Below are 20,318 nucleotides of genomic sequence, written 5' to 3' on the forward strand. Positions count from 1 at the left end.
AGAATTTGAAGACCCTGCCGATGGATGTGAGAGCGGAGGGCGTTTGTGGCTGGCAGCACCAGAAATAACAAAATCCACTTGACATCAGGCTTTGCAAAGAAAAAAAAAAAAAATGCAATTTCGGGCTGCAACTGTGAACCAGAGGGTCCAGCAGGAGCTTCCAGGGAGTCTGCAGGTGAATTTTTATCCTGTGACTCCTCTGCTCAAATAAAATTGTTTGTGTAATGTCCCTTTAAGACTGTGAAAAATTACTGCGGATTCACAATTCCTGATTATTACATAATAGAGCAGAAGAGGAAAAAACCCACAGGAAAACCCAGAACGTTACCAGACCACAGAAGCATCCAGCCTGATCAGTGTAAAAATGAAACTAACACTGTCTGCATAGGAAGAGGAAGAAGCTCTGCCTCCATCATTACAAGCCATGCCGCATGCCTGTTTATCCCACGGACCTCAAGAAAATGGCCGCTCATACATTCTCAATGGGGAAGTATAGTATATGGCTGCCCATGAAAAATAATGGGAACACCGATCATGAACCACAGCAAAATGGCGCCCTTCACGGCGCGCCAAGTGGTCTCCAGGACCCCCTAAAGGGGTCCCAGAATAATAGGCATCTAAAAAATACCTAGCCAGGGTCCCAAGGACAATCCACCCCCCTCAAAAAAAGGGCCATAACGACTGCATCATTACGCCCCCCCCCAAAGATAAAACCTGCTAGGGGTAGGGGAATGCCAAGGGGTACACCAGATTAGTCCTCCGGGGTGCCAGGGAACCGAGGGAGTCGCCAAGGTCCGACCATTCCAGGGAGGGACCCACTCCCGCCAAGGGTGTTTGGGAGGAAAATTGTACTCCCCATACCACGGTACCAGGTGGGCGCCACTCCGAAACAGATCACCTCACACCCGGGATGGGGGTGCTGTCAGCCAAGGGAAGCTGCGATTCAGGGCATTCCAGGTCGATGCGTCCCTGCGAGACTGTCCACTCGCAGGCTCGTCCCCATCCATCAGGGCACTGTCGTAGCGAGACCTAGTTCTAGACTATAACCTGCTCATACTTGTTGGCCAGGCTGTGTCTGACTTCCTGGTACAGCCCCTCCCCCATCATGCATCAGGAGAAAAGGGGAAGGGTCACAGTGATCCTGCACAAACATCACAGAGACCTTAAGGATCTAGATTATGGGTGTCCAACCTTATGGCTTCTCTGGGCCACATTGAGTGTAGAGAAATTTTCTCGGGCCACATATAAAATATATACTATAGTTAAGGTATACAAGTAATAAAACGCCCCTGCGCCCTTCCCTCGCTGCCGCCCCCTCCGCACTAATTTAACAACTAGAGGATGATCCCTTCCAAGGCAGCCTCTGCCTACAGTTAGTTGGAAGTCGCTGTGGCCATGCCCCCAACCCGACTTCCTTCCTCCCCAGCAAAAAAAAAAAAATTGTCAGGGGGCAGTGGGCAGCATTGCCTGTGGTTCTGGGCCGCAGGTTGGACATGCCTGATCTAGATTATCCAGTGCAAAACCACAGCTGACTGTTGCTTGTAGTTCCTCTGGATCTTGGTCCCCAGAAACTAACTAGTTAAAAAAAAAAAAAAAAAAACTTTCCCTGTTACAGCTAAGACCAAATTCCCAGCAGGGAAGCTAGGTCCTATTCCTAACACTAGGCAGAACAAACTGATGATAGAGTCTGAGAGGTTATGCCTGCAGGGACAGCCCTCATAGGCGTGGTTGTTTTTTTTCGGCCTAGTGCCTATTCCTAGGAGGAGGAGCATAACCCTATGAGTCATGAAGGAGCAGCTTCTGTCGAATGATACAGAAATTGAGCTTTTTGGCCATAGCCATAAATGCTACATTTGGAGACTTTGCTATCAAACAGTTTGTTCTGCCTAGTGCTAGGCTTCTGACGAAAGGTAAACCATTCCTACTGTGAAACACGGAGGTGGATCGCTAATGTTTTGGGGGATATGCGTGCTACAAAGCCACAGGAAGTTTGGTCAGAATTGATGACAAGATGAATGCAGTATGTTATCAAGAAATACTGGAGGAAAACTTGCATTCATCAACCACAGAAGCTGCGCATGTGACGTACTTGGGACATTTCAACATGACAATGATCCTAAACACAAGGCCAAGTAGAACTGTCATTGGCTACAGCAGAATAAAGTGAAGGCTCTGGAGTGGCCATCTTAGCCTTCTGACCTCAATATAATTGAGCCACTCTGGGGAGATCTCAAACGTTCAGTTAATGCAAAACAGCCCAAGAATTTACAAGGAACTGGAGGCTTTTTGCCAGGAAGAATGGGCAGCTTTACCATCTGAGAAGATAAAGAGCCTCATCCACAAAAGACTTCAAGCTGTCATTGATGTTAAAGGGGGCAATACACAGTATTAAGGACTGGGGTATGTAAACTGATCAGGGTCATTTGGGTAGTACTACCTTTTCCCGCAGATCCTTTGACAATTCTTTTGCTTCCCCCCCCCCCCCCCCCAACTCAGAATCCAGAAACGTCAGTGCAGCACTGGATGAAAGATGCAAGGGTCTGTCAGGAGTCCAGAAACTCAGACCTTTTATACACACCCACTAATTACAAGCAAACAGATCACAGGTGAGGATGGTTACCTTTATTAGCCTTTCAAACCCCTTTGTGTCAACTTGTGTGGATGTTATCAGGCCAAAATCTTCCAGGGTATGTAAACTTTTGATCAGAGTCATTTGGGTAGTTTCTGTTGTCATTATGACTTAAAGAGTAAACGAAAGAAAATTTTGTGTTATTCATATTCTCTGAAAAATGGCCAAGAAATCAAATTCTGCCAGGGTATGTAAACGTATGAGCACAACTGTACCTATATAAGAAATGTCAAGAGCAGAGGAAGCATTCGGCAGGAGCATTTTTGATTTTTCAGGTCAGCGATGTGACGGGCAGCGTGATTGACGATAGATTTACATTGAAGGACACCGTTTTTTTTTTTTTTTTAATACAGGAGTTGTCAAAAACTTGTCTCTTGTGTTTATTAACTTGACACTTTTTTGATGAATGTGTAGGGGTACCCAATACTCATTCACATAGGGGGGAGCCTGGATCTGGGGGCTCCCCCTTTAAAAGATTGATAAGCCACCCATCCGCAGACCCTCACAACCGCAGCCCAATGTTGTGGGGAACAAATCCTTGTCCCCCATCAACATAGGCTCCCCTGCCCCAAAGCACCCACCCCTCATGTTAAGGGCATGTGCCCTGGTATGGTTCGGGTGGACGTTCACTTCCCATGTCCAGGTAAGGGTCTGGTATGGATTTTGCGGGGGACGTCATGCAGTTTAATTTTTTTTTTTTTTTTTTAATTATGGCGTGCAGTTCCCCTCCAAATCTATACCAGACGACCTGGGGGGGACCCCATTACGTTTTTTCTTTTTTTTAATTTAACTGTTCAGCTGTCAGCGGGGAAACACATTCATAGCTGAGGACTCACAGCGGAGGACTCATCAGTTAAGGACGCCGTGGCCGGCTTCCCAGCCCCACTCCTTAACCAGCTTACACTGTGCCCTGATTGGGCAAAGCTTTGCCCAATTAGGGCGCAGAATGCACTGTACAGCGTTCTGTGCATTGCAGGGTGTTCATCGGGGTGAACACCCTGCAAATTTGGGTGTTCAGAGAACGTCCGAACAGGCAACCATTCGCCCATCCCTAGTTGTAACCTGACAAAATGTGGAAAATTTAGGGGTATGAATACTTTTCAAGGCACTGTAACACTAACTGGTCAATAGGTAGCTTTCAGTGCAACATACCATCTTTTGTGCAAATATTCACGATTTCATTTGCATATTTCTTCATAACATCCATTCTGTAAAGAAAAAGAAAAAAAACTTAATTTTTGTAAAATCTTACCTGTAAAATTCCTTTCTCTGAGTCCTCCGACAGTCGCCGCCACTTCATAATCTTCACTAATGGGGTAATTGACCTTTGCTCCGCAGGAGTAGCTAGGCAACAAGATTTGTTAATATAAAAGCTTTTAGCATATCACACCCCTAGGGGGTGGTCCCCTCAGTCAATACCTCCCTGCTTCCTGCATTCTCAACTCAGTTTCAGTAGCATAGCAGTAGAGTACATAAACAAACCCCAAAAGAGGGGCGGGGGCGGCGACTGTCGGAGGACTCAGAGAAATGAATTTTACAGGTAAGATTTTACAAAAATTCAGTTTTCTCTTACGTCCTCCGACAGTCGCCGCCACTTCATAATCTTCACTAATGGGGATGTCCCAGAGCAGTGTAGACATGAGGGGTGGGAAAAACGCAGCCGCGCCTAAAGCAACGCAGTACCCACATCAGAAAAAGGCACCTTACCAAGGTAAGAAAACCAACTGGGCAACAGGAAAAAAGTGCTCAACAGGAGCAACAACCCAGGAAGAACAAGTAACCTAGGGGTAAAAACACCCCAACAGCCAAGGACCCAACAAGGGACCCTAAGGAACTGCCGCACTAAGAACTTTACGGCCAAAGGAAGCATCTGCCGATGCCTGAACATCCACCTTGTAAAATTTTGAGAAGGTGTGAACGGACGACCAAGTCGCCGCCTTACACACCTGGGCCACAGAAGCCTGATGAAGATAGGCCCAAGACGTACTCAGAGACCTGGTAGAGTGCGCCTTCACAGGGAAAGGAGGAACCTTCCCCTTCAAAGCATAGGCTTGCACAATGGTCTGTCTGATCCATTTGGCGATGGTAGCAGCCGACGCCGCCATGCCCTTCCGAGGTCCCTCTGGAAGGACAAATAGAGAATCCGACTTGCGAAAGGATTTCGTCAACGACAGGTAAACTCTGATCGCCCGAACCACATCCAAGGAATGCAAAGCCACCTCCTTTGGATGCTTAGGCTTCGCGCAAAGCGAAGGCAAGACAATATCCTCATTGAGGTGAAATTCCGAGATCCTCTTCGGAAGAAAAGAAGGGTTAGGTCGTAAGACCACCTTATCCAAGTGAATCACCAAGTAGGGAGAGCTGCAGGACAAAGCCGCTAGCTCCGATACCCTGCGAGCCGAAGTGATCGCCACCAAAAAAGCAACCTTCTTGGACAAGAGACAACGAGATCTCCCTGATCTTCTCAAAGGGAGCATGCTGCAACACGGACAGAACAAGGTTCAAGTCCCATGGAGGCAAAGGGTCCCTCCGAGGAGGGGCCAAGTGTCGCACCCCTTGAAGGTGCTAACCAAAGAATTAGACGCCACAGGGCGTTGAAAGAGAACGGCCAGCGCAGAAATCCGACCCTTAATCGTGGCCAACGCCAAACGCTGGTCCACGCCGGTTTGAAGGAAAGCCAACACTCTCGACACCGAGTATGAGCGAGGGGAAAACCCCCTGGACTCACACCAGGCAAAATACTCCTTCCAAGTACGGTAGTAAATCTTCCCCGAAGAGGCTTTTCTAGCCTTGATCAAAGTGGGAATGACCTCAGGGGAGAGACCCCTATCCTTCAGGACCTGGCTTTCAACAGCCAGGCCGTTAAAGCCAGCGACTGTAAAGCAGGATGGAATATCGGTCCTTGAGACAGGAGATCTTCCCGAAGAGGCAGACGGCACGGAGCGTCGACCGCCAGATTCACGAGGTCTGCGTACCAAGACCGGCGAGGCCAGTCTGGCGCCACCAGAATCACCGTTTGCGGTTCCGAGGCCAACCTGCGAAGGAGCCTGGACAGCAGCTGAATCGATGGAAAGGCATACATCAGACGATACTGATGCCAGGGCGCCACCAACGCATCTGAGGCGTCTGCCCGAGGATCGCACGTCCTTGCCATGAACCTTTCCACCTTGTTGTTTAGACGAGACGCGAACAGGTCCACATCTGGAAAACCCCACTTTGCGCACAGCATCTGAAAGACATCCGGGTGAAGGGACCATTCCCCCTGGTCCAGGGTCTGGCGACTCAGATAGTCCGCCTGCCAGTTCTCCACCCCCGGAATGTGAACTGCAGATATCGCCGGGACGTGCGTCTCGGCCAAAGACAGAATGTCGGCTACTTCCCGAGCCGCTCGGGCACTCCTGGTGCCCCCTTGGTGGTTGATGTAGGCCACCGCTGTGGCATTGTCCGTCTGCACCCGAAACGGACGACCCCGAAGTCTGTCCGTCCAACGCAGAAGGCAAAGATTTATCGCTTGTAATTCCAGAATGTTGATCGGAAGGGAGGATTCCTCCTCCGACCAAGTTCCCTGGGCAGACAGAACGCCCAGAACACCACCCCAGCCCGAAAGGCTGGCATCCATGGTGATCACCGTCCACGACAAAGGACGAAAGGACTTGCCCCCCCGACACTGCCGGGACTGGAGCCACCATAAAAGACCCCTTCGGGTGAGGCGGCTCAACGAAACCCGCAGCTCCAGAGATTGCGGACGCCCGTCCCACTTGGCCAGGACCTCCGCCTGAAGAGCCCGCGTGTGAAACTGGGCGAAGGGAATCACCTGGAAAGCCTGAGACCATCAATCCCAGACACCTCATACACGTCCGGAGGGACGAGCACTGATTGTCCCTGAGGGACCCGACTTCGTTTTGAAGTGTCTGGAGCTTGTCTTCCGGCAGGAAGACCTTCGCTTGAACAGAGTCCAGGATCATCCCCAGGTAGGGAAGACGAACCGACGGACACAGCGTCGACTTCGGAAAATTTATCGTCCAACCGAACTCCTGCAGAGTCTGCATCGTGATGGACAGGTCGTTCACCAGGCCCTGACTGGTCGCAGACTGAATCAAGATATCGTCCAGATACCCCAAGACAGAGATGCCCTGGGCTCTCAAAGCCAGGACCGGCGCAAGCACCTTGGTGAAAACCCGCGGAGCCGAAGCGAGACCAAAGGGTAACGCCACGAATTGGTAATGATCCTCCGCAATGGCGAATCGAAGGAACCTCTGGTGACCCTCGAAAATGGGGATGTGAAGGTATGCATCCTTCAAGTCGATGGAGGCCATGAATTCCCCCGGAACCAGCGCAGCCACCACTGACCGTAGGGATTCCATGCGGAACTTGCGAACCCGCACAAAGTGGTTCAGAGCTTTTAAGTCCAGAATCGGACGTACCTTGCCCTCCTTTCTGGGCACAGTGAACAGATTGGACTAGAACCCCCGAAATCTGTCCCGATGAGGCACCGGAACCACCACTCCTTGGGCCCGCAGGTCCCGCACCGCCAGGTGCAGATCCTGCAAGCGCTCCAGAGATAGCTGAAGGTTTGAGGGGAAAAATCTGCCCGCCGGCCGAGAGAGAAACTCGATCTTGTAACCAGATCGAACGATTTCCTGAACCCACCTGTCCCGCGGGCCAGCCAGGGTTGAAGAAAACCGAGCAAACGTCCCCCCACCCCAGAAACGGGTGAGGGCGCCCCTTCAGGCCGAATTGGAATGGGCAGCGGACCCGGACTGACCGGACTTCTGCTTACCTGCCCACGGCTTCTTCTGGGAGCCTTGGCCCTTGAAGGGCTTGCCCTTATAGTGCGACCGAAAGGCACGAAAGGACCCCTGAGAGGGCCTGAACGAGGTATTCTTCTTACCGCGAACAAACTTATTCTTTTGAGTTTGGGGTAAGAGAGTGCTCTTACCCCCGTAAATTCCCTTTATCAGAGAATCCAAGGACTCGCCAAAAAGGCGAGATCCCGCGTAAGGCAAATTAGCTAAAGTCTTGCGAGAAGATTGGTCAACTGACCAACATTTCAGCCATATCAGGCGACGGTTCAATACCGCCACACTTGAGAGGCGTGCAGCCAAAGGAACTAAATCCAAGTCCGCATCGCACAAATACATGACACCCTGATGAATTTGATCCACCATAGCCAACGTGGTCGGTGGGGCAGAGTCAGCCACCAGGGTGCGCCTGAGCACCTGCGTCCAATCCGCAACAGCTTGGGCTGCCATAATGGAAGCAAAAATAGGTTTCAGCATAGAAACAGCAACCGTATAAGCATGACGGGCCAGAGACTCCAATCTCCTGTCCGTAGGGTCCCGGAACACCGGGGTATCCTCAGCAGGGATCGCAGTAAATTTATTCAAAACCGCCACCGCGTGATCCACCTGAGGCGGCACACACCAACGCTCATCCACGGTGGGTGTAAAGGGATAACGCAGCTTGAACTTACTTGGCACAGTAAAGGGCTTCTTTAAATTGCGCCTTTGCTCATCAACAGCGCGCTGAAATTCCGCAGAGCAAGGAAAAACCTGCGTTGTTTTGCGTTTCCTTTGCGTCCCATAACAGGACATCAAAGCAGGAGGACATGGTTCATCCTGCAAATGCAGCGTCTCCTTGATAGAAGCAACCAGCTCATCCATGAGTGCAAGCTCTTCAGGCGAGCCAGGGGGAGAATTATCAACCCCTTCTACCTCAGCCTCCCCCTCAGACCCCCCAAGGTCTAGAGATGAGCGAGACCCTGAGAAGGGCACTCCAGCCATAGCAGCCCCATCGCCCTCTGAATCAGAGGAAATAGACAATCTGGGCCGTTTTGCGGATCGATCAGCCATTAGCATCTGCACCTGAGAAGCCAAATTTGCCACAATAGCAGCCAGATCAGCCCCCTCGGGGGATGCAGCAGCCCCTTGGCCCCCCCACCTGGGCGGGAGGAAACTTGCAATCCTGAGAATCCATGCCCCAGCAATACTGACAAAAAGGAGAACTGCCCCTTTAAGACCGCGGCGAGCATAGCCCACCACACACTACTGTATGAACCGACCCCCACAGGGATAAAGACACTGGGCAAGGAATACAGGAAAAAGAAAGGTAAAAACCTGGAGAGACCACACAGTGCTGCCACCACCGATCGCTGTTCCAGAGCCAAAGGAAGTGATGCAATGACTGACCGCCCTATGAAGCCTATGCAGGCTACACAAACATGGCCGCTCGGCTGAGGGATTCAGGCAATGAGAAAATGGCGCCGACATGTGGCTGTATGCGATCGCCGCAAAAATGGCGGCGTTTGGCGCCAAAACACCGCGCCGTACCACACAGGGCCGGTCACCATAAATTGCCGCAAAAACATGGCGGACCGCAGTAGCGGTCGCCACACAGCATGTCAAAGCCCAGTCTGCCCCATACTTTCACATAGCAGCCCCCCCCCCCCCCCCGCAGCCCACAGAAAGGCAGCTATTCCACACAGGAATCTGACAGGGAGCTCAGCACATACACAGACATGCAGGGTCACACAGTCACAGACTGACACCCAAAACAGACAGGTCCCCACATAGAAGTGCACTTACCAGTCCGGATGGCGTGGGGAGCCTTCTCCAGCAACCAAACCGCTGCACTGACAGGGAGTGTCGCAGCCGGGACGCAGTGGAACTGCGGTGCGAAACCGCAAATGGCGTCCGGTGAGGTAGCCACCTCACAGGCAGCATCCCTGCAGCGAACAGGGATGGGTCGTTCAATATGCCAGGGAAACCTGAGCTGAACGCTCGATGGCAGGCTGGGAAGCCCCTGGCCCTGAGCCCTGGGATCCAGGGTGGCCAGTCCGAGACCCAGCTCCGCATAATCATCTTCATCCGAAGAAACTAAACTAATGCTGAATAAAAGAACAGCTAAGTAAAAGAAAGAGAAAAAATACTCAAAATAAAATCAAAAAAGATGATAGAAGGCTGAGACTGAAAAGCCCCAGCACGGGATCAGCCTGCTACTCCTAAGCTAGGCATTAGAAACTGAGTTGAGAATGCAGGAAGCAGGGAGGTATTGACTGAGGGGACCACCCCCTAGGGGTGTGATATGCTAAAAGCTTTTATATTAACATATCTTGTTGCCTAGCTACTCCTGCGGAGCAAAGGTCAATTACCCCATTAGTGAAGATTATGAAGTGGCGGCGACTGTCGGAGGACGTAAGAGAAATATATATATATATATATATATATATATATATATATATATATATATATATATATATATATATATATATATATATATATATATACACACACACACACATACACATACATACATACATACATACATACATACACACACATTTAAATTAATGGATGCCCATAGAAAGCTATAAAATTTTATATATACACTATGTGTGTATATATTACCATAAATTTAGTCTATTGAATATTATTTGCCCTCAGTGTAATGCAACCAATAAAGTGATAATTACAACTGTTGACAAGTGCATTCAAACATTGCACATAATATAAAATAAAGAGAAAAATAAATTGTTGTGCTGTCCTCAAATCAAAATTCAGATAAATTCATAAAATGTCTCACACTAATATGCGAAGTGATAAAAACCAAACCCATAAAATTTAAAAAAAACAATTTTATGAAAAAAAAAAAAATTAATTGTGGAAAAAGTGCAGAGGAGATACAAAGTCCCTGAAAACGTTCACCTTGCACTCGATACTCTCTTAAATTCTCCCTTGCCAAATAGCACTTTGCCAGAAAGTACCCATCACTACTAGCTTTAATTCTGGTGGATTACAGTAATGTTTAAAGCGGAGTTCCGGGCACAAAAACGATATTTTTTTTTTGTGCCCGTCCGCTAGTTCAGCCTAACCTGAAAAGGAATTGGATAGTTAGATTTTTTTTTTTTAAAACTCACCTTGTAATTGACGATCGTAAATACTCACCTATGACAGCTTCCTCCTCCAGCGCCGAGGCTCTCCCCGTCACTTCCTGCCTCGCAATGATTCCTGGGAGCTAAACGTCATAGCTCCCAGGAATCAATGCGCCGCACCGGCCCCGCTCGTCATTTCCGGGCGACGCCGCATTCCCCTGCTAAACAGCTTCTGGGCATGCCCAGAAGCTGTTTAGGAATGCGGCGCCGCACCGGAAGTGACGAGAGGGGCCGGTGCAGCGCATTCTGGGACACGAAGACGCGGAAGAAGACAGAGAAGAGGACCGCGCCGGCTTCAGCTGCCCACAAGAGAGATGGAAACGCTGTGGAAGAAAACTTCTAAGTAAGTATTTCTTCTAAAAGGTAAGTGCGAACCGGGACAGATCAGAGGCTAGCCATTGTGGAATGTGCTAGCCCTGACTGTCCCGGGGGTATGTTCAAAAAAAAAAACGTTTCTCTGCCCGGAACTCCGCTTTAATGGCAAAATGTCTTCATAAGCTATTTTTCCTAAACCCCTTTCTACTATAGCGATAGGTTCCCCCCAAACGTATTTGCAAAGTTCTTTTGGTCCTTCCTACCTGTTGTAACCCAGAGTTACAGCCTCAAAAGATATACCACATTTTTGGTAGAACAGTTTACAAAACAATATCGTTTATATGTCCTTCCCGTTACTGTGGATTCAAAAAGGTCTGAGTCATGGTAGTAGGGATTGAATCCCTCTCAGTCCCATTGGCGGGAGAGCAATGTAGTTCGCCAATGCTCCAGACGCGAGACCCACTGGATTTTTGAGCTCAAAATCCACTGTCCACAAGGGTTAAATAAGGGTTCACAGCGGATAAATCTAAAATGGGACAAATGGTTTCATCAATAACCATTAAAACCTAGGGAAGCCTTACAGGGGATTACTCACTAAAATATATGATTACCTTAATTTGTGCTTTAATAATAGATGGTTAAAAAATTAGATTTCTGACTTACCGTAAAATCCATTTCTCTGATGTTTACTGATGGACAAAGCTCCTGATATTCATAACAATTGGGTTATACTGCCCCCTACAGGAGTAGGACACTTGGCAGAAAATAATTCTGGCTACACCCATGGGCAGTCCCAGGGTGTATACTCCCTCTCTCTGCTATAGCCACTCAGTTTTGTTACAAGCAGCATCAGTAGAATAACTCCAAAGAGGGGTGGGTGCTGTGTCCGTCAATGAACAAAAGAAATGGATTTTATGGCAAGTCAAAAATCCCATTTTCTCTTTCGTTCATTGACAGACAGCTCCTCTCCTCATTCTTGACCATTGGGACGTCCCAAAGCAGTGTTAAACGGGCGGGAACAACCAAAAAAATTCCCAAGGCTAAAACATTACCCAACCAGCCAACAGGAGCGCAACCATAACAACTGGAGCCCACCTGAAAAAAAAAAAAAAAAAAAAACACCCTCAAAGAGGATCAGATCCTCTTAAACAGCAGCCTGCAAAACCTTGTGGCCAAAAGGAAGCATTCGCAGATGCCAACACATCCACAATAAAACTTGGTGAAAACGTGTGCACCAACGACCAGGTGGCCGCCTTGCAAACCTGCGTCACTGACGCCCGATGACAAAAGGCAAAGGAGGCACTAAGCACCCTAGTAGAGTGTGCCTTGACAGGGAAAGTAGGAACTTGACCCCGACCTTGGCCTGAACCATTGTCTGTCTGATCCATCTGGAAAAGGTTGCAGAGGAAGCGGACAACCCTTTTCAAGATCCATCCTTGAGCACAAAGAGTCTGACTTCCTGAAAGACTCCGTAGCTGCCGGGTTCACCCTAACTGCCCAGACAACATCCAAGGCATGCAAGGCAATTTAATTCGGGTGTTTAGGCCTGGGACACAGGGAAGGCAACACAAGCTCTTCATTTAAATGAAAATCAGAGACAACCTTTGGAAGTAAAGACAGACAGGGACGAATTACCAACTTATCCTTGTGAATCACCAGATAGAGTGAACGACAGCATAACGCCGCCAGTTCTGACGCCCATCGCGCAGAGGTAAGAGCCACCAAAAAGGCCACCTTCTGGAACAGCGTAAGCAGAGGAATCTCCCGAATATTTTCAAATGGAGCTTCTGTAGAGCTGAAAGCACCAAATCGAGATTCTAAGGCAGCAACGGAACCCGCACTGGAGGGACCAAATGTCGGACACTCTGAAGAAAGGTACGCAACAGGGAGTGTGTGGCCAAAAGGTTATTGGAAGATGACTGCCAAAGCGGACACCTGGCCCTTGATGGCAGTCAAGGGCAACTTCTGTTCAACCCCCGTTGAAGGAAGGTTAAGGACTGAGCCACGAGAAGAAGGAGCGAGGATGAACCCCATGCGACTCATAACCACGCAATGTACGTCTTCCACGAAAAAGTGCTCCAAATACTCCATGAGTCACCAGGGGGATACCACAAAAGGTGTAAAACACTGCCAAGAGACAACCCCCACTGTGCTGGCAGCACCACCAGGTCTCCAGGCACAAAGCACCAAGCGATCCTCTGAAGAGAGGGAGAGGACCCCACCAAGCTATCCTCCGCAGAGAGGGAGAGGACCCCATCAGACTCACTACCCACAGAAACAAGCGCCTGCAGCCACCAGGATAATGCACTACACATGTGGGGGATCAGGAAGTAAAATCATCCAGGAGTCAGCACCAGGGGATGAGGAGGGGCTCTCACCCCTGAAATCGCCACCCACAGGGCTCCACTGTCATGGCTGCAGCTATTTTCAATAGGAAACCACAGCAAAATGGCCACCAAACTACACAAACATGGCTGCCGTGTATAGGAATACACAGGCTACAACAAAATGGCGGCACCATGAGGCATACAGTCCAGGACCCAGGATGGAGACCAGGCCTCAGGGACAGATCCAGGCAGAATGGAAGGCCCTAGCAGGAGCCCCCACCAGGTACAACCCCCCCCCCCCCCCCACAGTCGATCGGCGCATCTCCCCAACCCCCATCGCTAGTAAGCGCCTTGCCCCATCCCAGGAACAGTGGCCAGACCAACCAAACAGCCCCAGCATATGAGGGGGCAGGTAAGGAACTCGGCAAGGGGGAGCGAGCAGGAAGGAGAGGAACCCGGGGGTTCAGACCGTCCCAAGGAGGGGCCCATGTCCACCCCAAGTCGTATGGGAACTCACGAGGCATTTAACTGGCAGGCCAGCCCCCGTCCAGTGGGGCTATGTTGCGGCCAAACTAGCGCGGAGCTGAGGGCTGCGTGCGTGTGCTGGCCACTGGATATAGATTATCCAGCTCATCACCCAATCTGGCAGTTGATTGTGGATCTCACAGGAAAAATCCAGGACAAAAAAAAATTCTATCTAAAAATAAAACTTGCCAGAACCAAAGATCCCAGCAAGGAACTAGGTCCTTACACCTGACTAGGCAGGAGGAAGAAGAAGAAAAAAAAAAAAAAAAAGGAGTTAGTATACCCCCTTGGACTGCCCATGAATTATTTTCTGCCTAGTGTCCCACTCTTTTAGGGGGCAGTATGACCCAATAGTTATGAATACCAAGAGCTGTCTCAGTCAATGAACAAATACTTTTTTTTGGTTTTATTCGTATAATGTATACCGAGGTTTATGATTAGTACACGTTTTAATTGTAATGTTTTTAACACAGATAGGGTCTCTTGAGCATGCTGCCACTTTGCATAATATTGGTTAAAATTTTTGTGAACATTTCCCAATCGATTGCTACTGCAATATGATTGGGTTTTCTTCCTCCCCATAGAATATAGGTGGGGTATATACATACATAGCTAGGTGGGATATTTTTGCTTCATTGGTTTATTACTAACGAATGTTGGAGACCTGTTGGGACGACAGTAATATGGCAGCTGCATCATTGCTAAATGCTGAGAAGTGGCAGCGGCCTCTAGCAGTCATCATACATGACATTATTTAATCCTGCCTTCTGCTATTCCTGTTGCACTAGTGACAATGTCTCTTATGACAAAACGTACATCGGGCCGAGAAAGTAACGGAGATGACCGCACACCCGCCGGGGCGTCGGACGCGTTTATACATGAATGCCTGCCTCTTCAGCAAGTAAATGTCTTATCTAATGTTTTTTTAAAAACGGACATTTCTTCCTACCTGCCATGCACCATGTTAATGGTCATGAGTACTTTCTGGCAAAGTGCTATTTGGTGAGGGAGACTTCAGAGTGTATCTAGGGCTTTCCTGCTGTGATATACTTCATACACCCATAGTGAGGGGCACTCAAAGCGAGGTCAGAGCCATTAGGGTCTCCTCTTCTAGTAAGAGGCCAAAATTTGTCAGTCTTGGAGTGGATCACTTACAACACCAGCATATTGAAGATGTGCACAATTTGATCACCATACTTAACTGAACATTTTCAGGGACTTATCTTCTCTTTGGAGTTTTGCACGATTGCACAAAATTTGTGCATCCAGGTGAATTATACTCCCCCCCAGGACAAAATGAGAGAGTGAGAGTGAGAGTGTGAGAGAGTGTGAGAGTGTGAGTGTGAGAGAGTGTGAGAGAGAGAAGAAGAGAGAGAAGAAGAGAGAGAAGAAGAGAGAGAAATACAGAGCTGGGATTCACAGTGACTGATCACTGTGGTACCAATTAGAGGTGCAGAATCGGGAGTTCCGGGTATTGATCGTTAGTACAGGACCTGGGCTCTCAGTGAGACCCCAATCTCTACATTTAGGAGCATGTTGTGCAGAGCTCTCCTAGGACAAAAGGGAGATACGCATATATGAGCCACCATGGAAAAAAAACCAGCGTAGTGGGGCCCCATATATGTGTTCCGTCAGCATCAAGAGATTAAAGGACTAAAGTTGCTCTTTTAATACATTCCCTCACTGCCCTGGGGTAAAGAACCAATGTGACAGCCGGGCAACCTACATTTGAAAAAAAAAAAAAAAAAAAGGTGAAAGGGTAGGAGGAAGTGAACCTCATTTGCAAATACTACACACAGACATGACAAGAGAAAAAATCCTTTTCTCTGATGTTCATTGACGGACACAGCCTCCAGGATTCTTGACCATTGGGTTATGCTGCCCCCTACAGGAGTAGGACACTAGGCAGGAAAAAGCTTTACCATGCCTATGGGGCAGTCCCAGGGGGTATACTCCCACTTTCTGCTATAGCCATTCATTTTTGTTGCAAGCAGTGTCAGAAGAAAAATAACCCAACTCAATAGAGAGGAGGGTACGGTGGCCGTCAAACATCAGAGAAAAGGATTTTACGGTAAGACAAAAATCCAATTTTCTCTTTCGTTGACGGACACAGCTCCAGAATCTCCTTGACCATTGGGAAGTCCCAAAGTAGTGTTAAAATGAGGGGGTGGGAAAAACTGCAGAAAAAATTCCCAAAGGCTAAAATTAGCCAACCAGGTAACTTGGAGCTCAACCAGGAAAAACTCGGGGGTGGGGGGGGGGGGGGGGGTGGTTACCTGAAAAAAACGGAATTTTTGTAAAATCTTACCTGTAAAATTCCTTTCTCTGAGTCCTCCGACAGTCGCCGCCTCTTCATATTCGTCACATATGGGGTATTAGACTTTGCTCCGAAGGAGTAGCTAGGCAACAGAATATGTTAACAATAAAGCTTTAACATATCCCACCCTCAAGGGGTGGTCCCCTCAGTCAATACCCTCCTACTTCCTGCAACCATATCTCAGTTTTAGTGGAATAGCAGTAGAGTATACAACCAAACCCCAAAAGAGGGGCGGGGGCGGCGACTGTCGGAGGACTCAGAGAAAGGAATTTTACAGGTAAGATTTTACAAAAATTCCGTTTTCTCTTACGTCCTCCGACAGTCGCCGCCTCTTCATATTCGTCACATATGGGGACGTCCCAAAGCAGTGCAAACATGAGGGGTGGGAAACGCATCCGCGCCGAAAAGGCAACGCAGTCTCCGCATCAAAGAAAGGAACCTTACCAAAGGAAGGAAAACCAGCTGGGCAACAGTAAAAAACAAGTGCTCAACAGGAGCAACAACCCAGGAGAAGACAAAAACCCAGGGGATACAAAAAACTATCCCAACAGCCAGGAGTCCCCAACAAGGGACCCTATGGAACAGCCGCACTAAGAACCTTGCGGCCAAAGGAAGCATCCGCCGATGCCTGAACATCTACTTTGTAGAACTTTGTGAAAGTGTGCACGGTCGACCAGGTCGCCGCCTTACACACCTGGGCTACAGAAGCCCCATGACGACAGGCCCAAGACGTACTCAAAGATCTAGTAGAGTGCGCCTTCACAGGCACAGGGGGAACCTTCCCCTGCAAGGCATAGGCCTGTTTAACGGTCTGCCTGATCCATTTGGCGATGGTAGAGGCCGAAGCCGCCATGCCCTTCCGAGGACCCTCTGGAAGAACAAACAAGGAGTCAGTCTTACGAAAAGACTCAGTCGATTTAAGGTAAACCCTTATCGCCCGAACAACATCCAGAGAATGCAATCTCACCTCCTTTGGATGTTTAGGCTTCGCGCACAGCGAAGACAAGACAATATCCTCATTAAGATGGAATTCCGAAACTCGTTTCGGAAGAAAATAAGGATTAGGTCGCAAGACCACCTTATCCAAATGAATAACCAGGTACGGAGACTTGCAGGACAAAGCTGCCAGCTCCGACACCCTGCGAGCCGAAGTGATCGCCACCAAAAAGGCGACCTTTTTGGACAACATAGACAACGTGATCTCCCTGATCTGTTCAAAAGGAGCACGTTGTAACACAGATAGAATGAGATTCAAGTCCCAAGGGGGCAAAGGATCCCTCCTAGGAGGAACCAGATGCCGCACACCCTGAATAAAGGTGCCAACCAAGGAGTTGGAAGCCACGGGACGTTGAAACAGAACGGCCAGCGCAGACACCTGACCCTTTATCGTAGCCAGCGCCAAACGCTGAGCAACACCCGTCTGAAGAAAAGACAGCACACGGGAAACCGAGTACGTGCGGGGTGAAAACCCCCTGGACTCACACCAGGCAAAATAGGCCTTCCAAGTACGGTAATAAACCTTCCCCGAGGAAGACTTCCTCGCGTTGATCAAAGTATGAACGACCTCCGGAGAGAGACCTTTCTCCTTCAGGACCTCTGTCTCAACAGCCAGGCCGTCAAAGCCAGCGACTGTAAAGCAGGATGGTAAATCGGTCCCTGAGACAGTAGATCGTCTCGAAGAGGCAGACGCCAAGGGGCGTCGACCGCCAGATTCACGAGGTCTGCGTACCAGGACCGGCGAGGCCAGTCCGGTGCCACAAGAATTACTGTGTTGCGTTCCGAGAGTAACCTGCGAAGGAACCTGGACAGCAACTGAATCGGTGGGAACGCGTACATCAGCCTGTACTGATGCCACGGGGCCACTAACGCGTCTGAGGCGTCTGCCCGAGGGTCGCGCGTCCTTGCCACGAACCTTCTCACCTTGTTGTTGAGACGAGACGCGAACAGGTCCACATCTGGAAGACCCCACTTCGCGCACAACATCTGGAAGACAGCCGGGTGAAGAGACCATTCCCCCTGATCCAGGGTCTGGCGACTAGGATAGTCCGCCTGCCAGTTCTCCACCCCCGGAATGTGAACTGCCGTTATCGCCGGGACATGAGTCTCGGCCCAAGACAGAATGTCGGCCACTTCTCGAGCCGCCCGGGCACTCCTGGTGCCCCCTTGGTGGTTGATGTAGGCCACCGCCGTGGCATTGTCCGTCTGCACCCGAACCGGGCAGCCCTGCAGCCGGTCCGTCCAGCGATGAAGACAGAGATTTATCGCACGTAATTCCAGAATGTTGATCGGAAGGGAAGACTCTCCCTCCGACCAAGTCCCCTGGGCAGACAGAACGCCCAGAACACCACCCCAGCCCGACAGGCTGGCATCCGTGGTGATCACCGTCCACGAGATAGGACGAAACGACTTGCCCCCGGACACCATCGGGGACTGGAGCCACCACAGAAGGTCTCTTCTGGTGCGATGACTCAACGAGATCTGAAGATCCAGAGATTAAGGTCGCCCGTCCCACTTGGACAGGATCTCCGCATGGAGACCCCGCGTGTGAAACTGGGCGAAGGGAATCGCCTCGAAGGCCGAGACCATCAATCCCAGACATCTCATGCACGTCCTTAAAGACGAGTGAGGAACGTCCCTGAGGGACCTGACTTCCTCCTGAAGAGTTCTGAGTTTGTCTTCCGGCAGGAAGACCTTCGCTTGTACCGAGTCCAGAAGCATTCCCAGGTAGGGAAGACGAACCGACGGACTCAGCGTCGACTTTGGAAAATTTATCGTCCAACCAAACTCCTGCAGAGTTTGCATCGTGACAGACAGGTCCTCCTCCAGACCCTGGCTGGTCGCAGACCGAACCAGGATGTCGTCTAGATACCCCAGGACAGAAATGCCCTGGGCCCTCAACAATGCCAGAACCGGTGCAAGCACCTTGGTGAAGACCCGCGGAGCCGAGGCGAGACTAAAAGGCAACGCCACGAACTGGTAGTGATCCTCCGCAATGGCGAATCGAAGGTACCTCTGGTGACCTTCGAAAATGGGGATGTGAAGGTACGCATCCTTCAAATCGATGGAGGCCATGAATTCCCCCGGAACCAGGGCAGCCACCACCGACCGCAGGGATTCCATGCAGAACTTGCGAACCCGCACAGAGCGGTTCAGAGCTTTCAAGTCCTGAATTGGACGAACCTTGCCCTCCTTCCTGGGCACGGTGAACAGATTGGAATAAAACCCCCGAAATCTGTCCCGATGAGGCACCGGAACCACCACTCCCTGAGCCCTCAGGTCCCGCACCGCCAGGTGCAGGTCCCGCAAACGCTCTGGAGACAGTTGAAGATTTGAGGGAAAAAATCTGCTCTCCGGCCGAGAGAGAAACTCGATCTTGTAACCAGATCGAACGATTTCCTGAACCCATCGGTCCCGCACACGGGCCAACCAGGGCTGAAGAAAACCGAGCAAGCGTCCCCCCACCCCAAAACTGGGTGAGGGCGCCCCTTCAGGCCGCACTGTTATGGGCTGCAGATCCGGATTGGCCGGACTTCTGTTTACCAGACCAGGGCTTCTTCTGAGAGCCTTGACCTTTGAACGGCTTGCCCTTGTAGTGCGGCCGAAAGGCACGAAAGGACCCCTGAGGGGGCCGAAAATTAGCATGCTTCTTCCCAGAAGCCCCCTTAGCTTTTGGGAAATGGGGCAAGAGAGTGCTCTTACCCCCGTGATCCCCTTAATCAACACATCCAGGGACTCCCCAAAAAGGCGAGACCCATCATAAGGCAGATTGGCTAAGGTCTTACGTGAAGACTGGTCCACCGACCAACATTTTAACCAAATCAGGCGGCGAGACAACACCGCCACACTGTGCACACGTGCAGCCAACGGAATCAGGTCCAGGTCCGCATCACACAGATACATGACACCCTGGTGGATTTGATCCACCATATCCAGGGTCGCCGGCGAGGCCGAATCGGCCACTAGGACACACCTAAGCATCTGCGTCCAACTTGCGATCGCCTGGGCCGCCATGAGAGAAGCAAATAGAGCCTTAAGCATAGAACCCGTAACAGAATAAGTATGACGGGTAAGAGACTCCAGTCTCCTATCCGTGGCGTCACGGAACACAGGGGAATCCTCTGCAGGAATCGCAGTGGCTTTGTTTAAAACCGCAATCGCGTGATCCACTGGGGGTGGCACACACCACATTTCATCAGTGGAAGGTGAAAAGGGATAACGCAGCTTGAATCTACTTGGTACAGCAAAAGGTTTGCGTAGATTGCGCCATTGTTCCTT

General features: G+C 50.0%; 1 protein-coding gene across 1 annotated transcript in view; it reads right to left on the minus strand.

The window, feature by feature from the left end:
• Positions 1-20,318, minus strand: part of SCAF11 (SR-related CTD associated factor 11) — a 438,302-nt gene that overhangs the window by 282,377 nt on the left and 135,607 nt on the right. Inside the window, exon 6 of the mRNA XM_082256718.1 lies at positions 3,782-3,837. Coding sequence (XP_082112844.1) covers positions 3,782-3,837 — 56 coding nt within the window. The remainder of the gene's footprint in view (positions 1-3,781; positions 3,838-20,318) is intronic.

The sequence above is a fragment of the Pelophylax lessonae genome (assembly GCF_965119305.1).
Source record: "Pelophylax lessonae genome assembly, chromosome: 4".
Taxonomy (NCBI): domain Eukaryota; kingdom Metazoa; phylum Chordata; class Amphibia; order Anura; family Ranidae; genus Pelophylax; species Pelophylax lessonae.